The 12,178-nt window shown below is 39.2% G+C and overlaps 1 protein-coding gene across 2 annotated transcripts in view; it reads left to right on the top strand.

Annotated features, from left to right (window-relative positions):
• The window catches only part of slx9 (SLX9 ribosome biogenesis factor), a 39,573-nt gene extending 27,750 nt beyond the window's left edge, over window positions 1–11,823 (top strand). Inside the window, exons 3-6 of one of the 2 annotated variants that reach the window (XM_044188056.1) lie at window positions 1,675–1,743; window positions 5,806–5,980; window positions 10,672–10,737; window positions 10,872–11,823. In XM_044188056.1, coding sequence (XP_044043991.1) covers window positions 1,675–1,743; window positions 5,806–5,980; window positions 10,672–10,737; window positions 10,872–10,998 — 437 coding nt within the window. In that variant the 3' untranslated portion in view covers window positions 10,999–11,823. The remainder of the gene's footprint in view (window positions 1–1,674; window positions 1,744–5,805; window positions 5,981–10,671; window positions 10,738–10,871) is intronic. The other variant, XM_044188057.1, reaches the window with a different exon arrangement.
• The last annotated feature ends 355 nt before the right edge of the window (window positions 11,824–12,178 follow it).

Raw genomic sequence — 12,178 nt, 5'->3', positions numbered from 1 at the left:
TACCACTGCATTTTCCCATTTATATCATCACTTAACTGAAGGGACAAAGGCCCAGAAAAGGGAGAAAAGAGAGGAAGTATACGAGAAAATACTATCATGGGTTGTTAAGAGCAGATCATGGAAAAGCCCAATCACTAATGTTGTTCTTGGTGTGGTTATTATTCCTCGTTACCAGTGAGGGATTCTTTCCTCTCTCCGCAGTTTTTATGTGTTTTTTGTGACATCTTTACATCAGCCTTGTGGTTTTACATTATCATCTATCTATCAATTACCTCTATCAGTATTAACCCTTTCTACTGTTATGAAGCGCAGAAAGGGAAATTAATATCAAGTGTAGGTTTAGGTATCTCGTCCCTGCATTTCATTCCCACTGTATTCAGTGTTTCCCACTCAACTACTAAACCAGATGGACTACTGCTAGATTAGAATTTCCGTCTGGAGGTTTGGAGCAGAATAGTATTAAATTCATTTTAATGTATTTTTCTCTCACTCACACATTTTCAGAGTATGTCTGTGCCACCTGGGCCTCCCCAGAGGATGTCCTGACCACAGGGAACCTCAAGGTGGCTTTGCTGAATAAAAATGACATAAAAAAAACTCTTTTGCAAGGTCTATCTTCAGTGTGCACCCAGTGTGCTTACTTGCTTCTACTTACTTTTACTCCTTTATTTACATTACTTTTCTGTTTTGAAATGGAGCTTTTTGTTTTTTCCAAAGTATTTCAATGATTAAATCTATTATTTATCCCATTAAATAATGTGATTTTATTTATTTTGATTTCATTCCTATTAAATAATGGGATAAATAATTGGTTGCAGTCTTCTGAAGTTAGACCAGTGGCTCCCAAAGTGCTTGAGGTGCCTTGAGGTTGGGCCAAGGATGCCGCAAGTTTTGTTCTTTTCCATTTGTTTATTGTACATTTTTAGCGTGACCAGGTCATTTTAGTAAAGTATTCTGCCCACAGTGACACACTTGAACAACACAGAAATGTCCTCTTTTCAGTTGGCAAACAACAAAACTGCATCGCAGCCAACATTTGGTAAGGAGTGAGACAGACAGCCTGGAAATTTGCATTTACTCAGTATTTTTTATACAGTACACAAAATTGCTTAAAATAAATGAAACTGGACACACTCATATCTTAAAGATTTTCACAATGAAATTTCATTCTTGACCTTGGAAATAGTAGTTTGACAAAACAAATCCACACTCAATGTCCTCTTACTAAGTTTTCTGAAGTTTTCAACTGCATCACAGTCTTTATCAGCAGATGCAGTTTGCTCAGTTGTCATGGCGATGGATCTGTTGACGTGAGCTCACTAGCTATTAGGATTTGTAATAAAAGGACAATAGGGGAAAAAACACACATAAAAGTCTGTCTGTGTGTTAAACAGAGCTCAGACTGCGTTGTGATCCACTCTTCCCTCTCTCACCTCATTCAGCTCTGTTCTGCTCTCACTCAGAGAGGGGTGGATAGGGTGGAGGCTTGCTGTAGCTTGCAGCCAAGTCATTCCCTCGCCACCTTTGATGTATCTTTAACACATTTATGAATTTGCCTCTCTTCATGTTTAATTAGTAGGCTTCTCCCTCCGCTAAGTGGAGCCCAGCCAGGTTTGATGTGTGCTGTCACGTAACTGTGTGTGTGTGTGTGTGTGTGTGTGTGTGATTTCACAGGCCCAGAAGAGAAGAAAGTAAAGCCAAAGAAAGAGAAGATGAAGGAGAGGAGGGAGAGATGGCTCAACAGTGAGTTTATATCAACACTGAGCACTTTAGTAGGAATGTACAATGTTAGACATTATTTACACGTTATCATATCACCATTGATTATATGGTATTAATACCACTCTTTCTTACAACAGCGAAACTGGGATCTAAATATTTAATCCAACACATTTAAGTTACATTTTGGACTAGCAAATGTTAGCCAACTTCCCCTGTTAATGTTTAATTAGTGTGTCTTGTCTTTTTGCATACTTGCCCTTTATTTCCCCAGTTAAGGCCCTAATATAAGAAATGTGATATTTTGTTTGGCAGTAGGGACTACGTTTTGGTGAGACTTCCATTTCTTCCCGTGAGTATTGGGTGTTTGGCAGTAAATAGAGCAAAACGTAAAATGGTCAAATGGTCTTTTTTGCTTTTTCCCTTTCCTTTATTGTGTTATACAGTGGTGTGAAAGTGTTTGCCCCCTTCCTGATTTCTTATTTTCTTGCATGTTTGTCACACTTAAATGTTTCAGATCATCAAACAAATTTAAATATTAGTCAAAGATAACCAAGTAAACACAAAAGGCAGTTTTTAAATGAAGGTTGTTATTATTAAGGGGAAACAAAATCCAAACCTACATGGCCCTGTGTGAAATAGTGATTGCCCCCTAAACCTAATAACTGGTTGGGCCACCCTTAGCAGCAACAACTGCAAGCAAGCGTTTGCGATAACTTGCAATGAGTCTTTTACAGCGCTGTGGAGGAATTTTGGCCCACTCATCTTTGCAGAATTGTTGTAATTCGGCCACATTGGAGGGCTTTTGAGCATGAGCTGTCTTTTTAAGGTCATGCCACAGCATCTCAATAGGATTCAGGTCAGGACTTTGATTAGGCCACTCCATAAGTCTTCATTTTGTTCTTCTTCAGCCATCGGTATCAGACTCCGTCTCGAACATTTACGGCTGAACCGAAGCCATAGTTACCGGCTGAAGCGGCTTTGTTTTGGATCACACTACCTTGCTCGTCAGGACCCGCCCTACTCTGCTTCTCATTGGCTAGTAGTCATTACCTAGGTATTGCGCATGTGCAACTCCGAAGATAATAGAAGTGAGATGCCTCACTCGGTAGCTAAAACAGAGCGTTCAAGACACAGGGAGAAAAGAGGTGCTGCAGCAATGTGCAGTGTGAGCAAAAATATGGTGTTTTTTGAAAATTGGGTTGATGGATTATCTAGCACTGTGGCGGTGAGTGTCTAGGGAAGAAAATAAGCACTGATATCTGGAACTGCGCTGACTTTGTTTACACAAACAGGAATAATGGAAAGAACAGGAGTAACCTTAAATAACACAAAATTAAAGGTGATATTTTCACAATTGTTTTAGCAATTGTTGCATGTTTAAAGATGGCCGCTGATGTGTGAACGTGTGTTGCATGCTTCATCTGCATTATTAGTTAACTTCATTCAGGACCTATAACACTATTTTGTCTTAATTTTGTAATTTGGAGTTGTAGTCTTATGGTTTCTTGGAGGGGACTTCTCACAGGGGACCAGCACAAGGTCTCTCTTCCAAACAGTTTCAGATGCCATGTAGCAGATCAAATCTGAAATGTTCGCCTATTTTGACAAAACTGATATAATCCAAGTCAGCCTGAATAACATTCAAGGATCGCTGACTACATGTGGGGAACAAGTGAGTGGAGACACTTGAAAAAGAAATTTCCTACCTTAAGGTTAGATTGGAGGATGCTGAAAACATAAGCCGATCTTTGAATCTTCGTTTTATTCATGCTGCTGAAAAAGCTGAGGGCCGTGATGTTGTCAGCTTCATTAAACAGTAACTTATCACTAGGCTGAAAATAATTGTTTCACTGCGCTCTCTGGTTGAAAGCTTCTAGTCTGTTTTCTTATTGTCAACACCTAGCATCACTGGCAGTGTTTAGCTGTGTTTTCTTTTACTTTTTTAAAGTCTGTAGCAAGAGTCTATGTGTGAAGCAAGTACAATCAGAGACAGTAAAATCTCATTCATTTCATCTCATATCTCCTCTGCTATGCCCAAATACAGAGGGTTACGCATTTTTGTTAATATTGTTAAATCTTAGTATTAGAGAAGTTCAGTGTAACATTTGATCTTAAAGCTGGGGTAGGTAACGCTGGAGAAACTAGAAAGAGACAGCTAGATTTTGAAAGTATCCAACCCGAAATAATCCCACCCCCTCCCTTCAGGCCTCCCTCCAATGCCTCTCCTCCAGAACACATTTTCATGTGCAATGAGTGCACGGGCAGAGTGTGCGCAGGTAGGTAGGTTGGTAGGTAGACCGAATGAAATGATTGGATGGGCTTATTACAGGCCTGCGACAGCCACAGATACCGGATTTGTGTCCTTTTTTCCCCAGAGCATTTGATTTATTGATTGCTGTCAGGATGTAAAGACAATTTCAACAAATATAACACAAAATGCTTCTGAAATACATTACCTACCCTAGCTTTAAAATGAAAATTACTTTTACCCGCTTTATGAAGTTGTAGTCTTGATTGTCAGTGTTAATAATGACTATAGATGTCTTCGCCAGCTATTGAATACTTTTCTGACCAACGAGTGAGTCACTGAGTTTTGGCCTTTTAGGCTCAAGGTCCATCTTTGGGTCTGTCTGTAATTATAACTCCTCTCTCCAACACCACCAACATCATCACCGCCATCATCTCCCATAATTGCGATCAGGCCTGTAACCGTACCCTTCTGCTGAGCCAATCAATTCCTGGGTAACACAACACGTATCCTGTTCAAGCGTATAATTAGGTGCTAATGGCTATGCGATTCAATCTCGCTGAAACCCAAGAGCGGCTCCATGGCTGACAATTTTCAGGAATTAGAAGAAAATTAGAATGAAATATTATCTTTTTTTAGATCATGGACACAGGGTAGGGACAGCAGAATTCGACCAGTGTGGATTTTTACAGGCTAATACCAGAATTTGAGCCATGAAGCTTATGATTGTAAATTGTTTGCACAGTAGTCAGTTTTTTTCTTTGTTTTTTTTTTAATCCCAATTGTGGGCCCAAAAACGCAGCAGTGTGAGGAGGCCTGCCAAAGTTTTGCAGCATATGTGCTCAGTGAGCAACTTACAGAGGAATGAATGGGCCGTCATGTATGAACGTAATATCCAGTTCTCCTTAATACAGCAGTGTTAAGTACAGCCTCAGAGAGTCACTAGCATGGCTCTTAGTGTTGTTTTCAGTTTGCTTATGGATTTTACTTTGGTTAATGATTTTTGAAATGTCACTTATTTGTTTTCTCAGTGGCTCAACAAACTTATAACACAATCCCAATATAGTTTTGTTTAAATCTTCATCAAAAAGTATCACAAAAAACAAACATAATAAACGGGGAGGAAGAGAGGTCTAACATGGAACAGAATCAAACCGAAGACATTGAAGTTACACTATATGGTACATAGTATAGTATATTATGTATATGGTTGGTACTTAACCACTAGTCTACCAGGACACACCAGCGTTTATGAATAAACTTAAGCGAAAAAATTTGAAAACAAAGTAAATTCTTAGAAGATGACAAAACCAGCAGAACTATGTTCTGTGTTCAGCCAAGAAAAACATGCTTTAGATTTGATGGATTCAATTTGTGTTTCATTTGTCATTATTTTTTTCTCACTTTACCATTCTTTTCTCTGTCAGGCGGACTATGGACATTCCATGAGCTCTGCATACTGTAGATCAGTGTTAAATTAAAATATAGCCATATTATTATACCAGAAATTAGATTGTATTTGTAATATGTTTAGATTGTGTGTATACAGCCACATTCAAGCTTTTTTAAGGCTGTTTTTATTAGCTTTATATGAACATGGCCTTTGCAAAACACTAGCATCAGACTGTAAATGTGTTCCTCATTTCACTAGACCTTTAAACTGTTACATGCTTCAGACTGACATTTTTCTGTAAATGTAGTTCTATGTGTACCAGATGGAGACCTCTTACCCTTCACTGACATTCACTCTTGCTTCACATCTCATTGTATTGTTTAGCTTGGATGTAACTCGCCCTCTTACTCTCTGTTCTGTGCATTCCTCTGCCTTCTCTCAGAGATCAGTTCCATCAAACAGGCCAAGGAGCAGCAGGCAGCTGAGGCCCGGAGGCAGGCCACGCCGGTGGTGGGAGACATGAGGCCGCTGGCCGACGCCCTGCCGGAGCTCTCGCAGCTCATCGCCCCCGCCACTACAGCCCTCACTGCTCGCCGCAAGAGCAGGAAAAACAAAGTGTAAGTGCCAAGGTGCCCCGACATGTCAGATGTTTAATCAACAAATATTTCGACATTTTAAACCTTTGGCAGTGTTCCATTATGGATCTGTCAAATTAACAGACCAGGGGTCTCATATATAACTGTTGCGTACGCACAAAACCTGAAAGAGGCGTACGCCACTTTCCACACAAAAGTTGTGATCTACAAAAACAAACTTGATGGGAAAATGTGCGGACCTGTACGTAAAATCTGACCCATGGGTACAGACATTTTGGTGACAGGAGAAATTGGCGACACAGATGGTGAGGTGGTGAATTGAAGCCAATGATATATAATGATGCCTCTCACACATTTAATTTCACTTAATATCAAACATTAATTATAGATCCACGTTATCATAAACATTCAAACCAAACACCATGCACCCTGTTTTCTAAATCTGAAATTGTTTTCACCCATGCCATTTTCGGCTTTTGTGCATACGTATCCTTTTAGTAAGGATCCTACACACTGTTTTATAAATGAGACCCCAGGTTTCCAGGTTTATTCCGTACTGCAGTGTGTTGACACACAAATATCTGCCTCTGTAGTTAACTGAATTATCTATAATAAACATCATATCCTAGGATTTCCTGAAACTTGTTTTTAACTTAGCCCTAAAAATGCTACTGTGTCGTAGTTCCAGACTACACACTAATTCTTGCCTTTTTCAGTCTAATAAAACTTTTTTGGTAGTTATAATCCAGTGTGCGGACACCTTTTTCCATAATTATGATAGATAAGATACATTTATAATTATAAAAGTCGTTTTTTTATAGTATTGTATTCTTTTTCATATTTTGAGATAAAGTAGAGTTTTATATTAAACATTGACATTTTTCTACATTTTACAACTTGATTCTCATAACATTTAGACTTTTTTTTTTTTTCCTCAAAATATTCCACCTTTTGGTCTCAAACAGTGGCCCTACTACTCCATCATAACTGCTCAAAGAGAATGGTCAGACATTTGTATGGCTCGTGTCTTTCCACACTCTTGTCTACTGTCAGAATGAGTCATTTTAAATCTTCTTCAGGAAGACTGATTAAACAGGAAGGCTTCATTGTCACTGCTTGAGCAGGACTCAGGGTAATGAAGCAGGCCAGAGAGGCTTGTGCTGCAGCTGAATTCGGTCTGGACTATTCAATCTCTGGCAGGTCAAGTATTTCAGTGTGTGAGTCCAGGTCTCCTTCAATATCTCACTGAAAAACATCTTAAAGGCATAACTAATTCATAGCCTAAATTCAGTGGAGTGACTGTCAACGATAAGATAGAGGCAGGTGATGTTAAATATATAGTCAGAGGCAGGACATCACATTAATGAAAGCAGAATAGAGAAGCCATCAAAGACAGTCCTTATTAGATGCAAAAACTAAATAAAAGCAATCACAGCAATTCTACAGAAAGCATAAATCCTGTCAGGGTCAGACTTATACGGTGGAATTTTTCAATTATCTCTCTTCTCTTTGGATCTACGCCTGCCTCGAATTCAATTCAGTTCTGCTGTGGAGCCTCCTGCACTGCGGCATTTATGTGATGGAGCAATTGTTCAAGTGGTCGTAAATGTGTTCTTACAAGTTTCACAGCTCAGAACAGAGGACTCATTTTCATCAGATCCTACTCTGCACTAATAAGAGATAAGTCGAGTGGACAGAAGTGCACCATGTCAAAACATCATTATTGACAAGATCAAAATAAATACTGTTTACACAATTATTTTGTTATTGTTACTGCATTATTTGGTGCAGAAATAAAATGAAACCTCAATGTAGCATGACTAACAGTATGGATAGATGGATAGACAGACAGACAGACAGATAGATAGCATAATAACTGTCATTCATGTCACCTGAGAATTACCATAATTACCAGTTTCTGACTTACCGTTTATGTCAGCATCTAAGTTGTGATTATGATTGGGAAAGCTTTTCTAGAAGCTTCGATATATATAGCCAACTTGGTACTAAATGATACAAAGTGCCTGAAAAAGCAAACAAACATGGATGCCTAACAACAGCCAAAGTCTGTTGTTCATGGTACATAAATGCAAATTTTAAGGGGAACTCAGAGTCTCAAAACATTGTACTCTTTCTGAATGTAATAAAGAAAAATGTTTTTAAAAGGGAGCATTCTACAGCCTAGTGAGTCCTTGTGAAACAAATTATCTACATTTTATTTAGACTCAGCACCTAGACATGAAAGAAGTGCTTGTGTTTTGCACATTGATTGCATATTTAGTATTATAATGACCATGCACAGTATTTTTTAACTCTCACACAACAATTCTGTGATCGTACATTAGGGGTGTAACCATGCACAAATTCCGTGGTTCCGTACATATCTCGGTTTTGGGGTCATGTTTCTACAGCAGGAAAAGGACATTAAGCCGTGGCTCATTGACTACAATTCTTACACTATTCATGTCTCTAGATGTAGGTGTAGCGTGAGCAGCAGCATTTAAAGGTAACTCCCCCTGTGTAGACACGCTGTTACTGTCAAAATAATGCCACTCAATCTTTTATAAGTAAATAATAAGTAAAGATGTAAACAAATGTCAATATGTTAGCAATGCGCCACCATTATTACAAAATACTTTAACCTGCATATTCTCAAATATAAAAACTTTTTAAAAAAAAATGTCCATTAAGTTGTATATAAAATATATACAAGCGGCAGTTCCGGGGTTATAGAAACAATTTCTGATTTATAGTCCATTTTGTGTTATGCCACGCACATTTTTAGCATTTGTAGTGCCCCCCTAGAGGTCGATTTGAATGAAACTTTCAGGGTATGTTTCAGGTACTTATGTGGACATATCCTGTTAGTTTTGTGGTGATTGGCCCAATGGTTTTTGACTTTGGTCTATTTATGTGCTGAGCCACGCCCCATTTTGATGTTCATTGGTCAGTATCTTGAAAACTAAATAAGATATCAACAAGCCTTATGCAACTTTTGATAAACTTGGTCCAATGATTATCCACCAAGAATTTGATAGCAATCGGACCTATGGTTTAGAATGTCTGGAAATCTAGTTAGGTGGACTTTAGTGGTCCTAGAGGCTTTTTTTGTAGAGCACATTGTGCTGGACTTGTGAGAAATTTCAAGTCAATCGGACTTACTGTACTATTACAAATTGCATAATAATGAATACTTATAATAATAATAATAATAATAATAATAATAATAATAATGATAAATTAATTACAGCGCCACCATATGGCCGATTGAACTCATATTTATATGGAAGCACTTGCACGTCATTTCCAGTGATTGGGCCAAGTTTCGTGTTTCTAGCTCATTCCAGCTCATGCCAATTTAAGCATTTGCGGCAGACAACAAATAATAATAAACCGGGCCCCTTCGGGGCTGGAACCCCTAATTATTACAAACAGAATCGGTGACAAGGAACAAGACAGCCCATCAATGTCCAGAGCCTTCAGCATCTTAACTACCTGAGAGACCTCTGCCAGGGATATGGGTGAGGCTTCTCCTGAGTCTTCAAACTCTGCCTCCTCCACAGAGGATGTGCTCTTTCCACCGCTCGACAATATGCTCAGTCAGGGACAGCAGTTCTTCTCCCCTGCTGAACACAGCCTGAGACAAGCCCTGTTTTCCCTTCCCTACGATTTTCCAGAACTTCCTTGAGGCCAACCGAAAATCCTTTTCCATAGCCTCCCCGAACTCCTCCTGCACTCGAGTTTTTGCTTTGGTGACCACCAAATCTGCAGCCCTTCTGGCTTCCCGGCACCTGTCTGCTGCTTCAGGAGAACCAAGCCCGAAAGGCCTCCTTGTGCAGCTCTACAGCCTCCTTTGTTATTAGATTGCCTCCACGACAGGCACCAATGACCTTCTGACCACAAGTCCTAGCAATTGCTTCCACAATATAGGCTTTGAACATGGGCCACTCAGATTCCACATCCCCAACCTCCCCAGGGATGCATGACAAATTCTTACAAAGGTGGTAGTTAAAGACCTCACAGACAGGGGCCTTAACCAGTCGTTCCCTGTTCACCCTCACTACACGTTTAGGTTTATCAGGTCTGTCTGGCAGCCTCCCACACTACCATGTGGTGATCAGTTGTCTGCTCCTCTCTTCATCCGAGTGTCCAAGATATATGGCCATAGATCAGATGATAAACCACAAAGTTGATCATCTGATCTAAGGTATTCTGGTACCAAGTACACTTATGAATCACCCTATGCTTGAACATGGTGTTTGTTATGGATAATCCATGACTAACACAGAAGTCCAATGACAAAGCACCAGGCAGGGGGAGGAGAGTGTCAGGTTTGGGGACCTCAGAATTGCTTCTGTGCTCTTTGCAGATGATGTGGTTCTGTTGGCTTCATCAGACCGTGGCTGGACTCACCCTTAGAGATAGGGTAAGGACATAGAACCGCGTCAAAAGGAGCCAGTTGAGCTGGTTCCGGCATCTGCTCAGGATGCCTCCTAGGCGCCTTCCGCCGTAATTATTTGGTTGAAAATATGAACCATACGAAACAAAGTTTTGTACCAAACAGTTCGGTTATCCAATGACGTGAACGCTTGCAAGTCCTAAACATGAAAAACACGAGCTATGGCTCATCACTAAACTTTAGCTTGAATTACCATGGAATGTTATTATGTTGGAGTCCTGCATGTGAAAATGTCCCTGTCTTCTCCTTTCAGGCCGGTGAAGAGGCCTGAGCCAACAGATTTCAGTCAGATGAAACAGTCACAGAAACGCAAACTCCTGTAAGCAGGTTTTCATATTCTTTCTTCTTTGCTATATGCTATATGTTCTGTCAACATCCTTTACAATAAGCAGTGAAATTACACTTAATTACCTCTAAAATTCTGAACGTTTGTGTGTTTTGCCTTTATTGTAGGGAAACAGAGACCAACCGGTTTAGCAACGCAGTAAAGACCCTCTCTGCCAAAATGAACCCCCTGGCTGATATCGGTGAGCAGCTAAGGAAGAGGATGAGGCAGGAAGAAGAGCAAGGTCCCAGCTAACAACAACAGCAGCAGCAGCTCAACTGTGTGAGACTGAAGTGCTTCCAGACTCAAAGCAATGAGTCCCAGGAACGGAAACCCAACCCCAGTACATCCTTGGGTTTAAAAGGAGGAAGAACCTGATATCTGGTACCCCATCACACCTCTCAACCACTGACTAAAAGATGTTGCTGACTGCTCCCAGACAAAGATGAGTGGCATAAAGTGTATTCAGTTTTATTATCCAAATTTCCTCTTCAATAATAAATCACAGTACATTTAGCAATCACATTTTATGTGTATTTTCTATATATTGGATTTCTAATGTTTATTTTCAGGTGCATTTGTATTGGCTCCAACTCAAAACATTTAATAATCCAACGGTGCATGTATAAACAAATCTGCCTTGTTTCTATCAACACCTACACAACCATTCCCACTCTTCTATTTTCAGTATCTTCTCATTGTGCCGTATTCAGAATAAGATCAGCTCCCAACACGGAGTGACTCATCAGCAATAACCATAGCAACTCCACTGATCTATGTAAATGAACATCTTGTCAGGGCAACACTGAGCCACAAACTGAATGAAAATATTGTACAACTGTCATCAGTAAGGAGACCAACATGTTATGGAGAGATGTGGAAATCACTATATATGCATGTCTTCAGATTTAAAGGATACTCTCCTTGTTTTAGTGCCCAAACCTCCTCCAAGCACAATGCTGATGTATTGAAATGCACCAGAGTATCTATAATGTAATAATTTTTTTTCATATAATTAAATATCTGTTTGTGCTGAAGCTCATTTCTGCCAATTGAAAATAAAACTCACCATCTCTGTTATTTTTTCCTCATAATTTGAACTTTTCACATAATTATAAGATACTGTCTCCTAGAAAAAAGTTTCTCATTATGTTTCACATATTTGAATTTCATAGTAGGATCTCAATTGTGAGACACTCATAATTATGAGATACTATCGTAATTATAAACGATATGATTGTAAGATATGAAGTCATAATTATGAGTTTCTCATAATTAAATTATGTGAAAATGTATGATACCATACCTTAATGAGTTTTTCAAAAATATGACATCTCAGTGTTTCTGTTTTTTGTTGTTTCTGTTTTTCTACAATTCTGACTCATAATTATGTGGTAGATTCACATTACCCTCAAAAATGTAATATGTTATGATT

This window comes from Siniperca chuatsi, linkage group LG24, assembly GCF_020085105.1.
Source record: "Siniperca chuatsi isolate FFG_IHB_CAS linkage group LG24, ASM2008510v1, whole genome shotgun sequence".
Classification (NCBI taxonomy): Eukaryota; Metazoa; Chordata; class Actinopteri; order Centrarchiformes; family Sinipercidae; genus Siniperca; species Siniperca chuatsi.
Note: the sequence above shows the minus strand (reverse complement) of the source record. Positions and strands in the feature narration are given on the sequence as shown.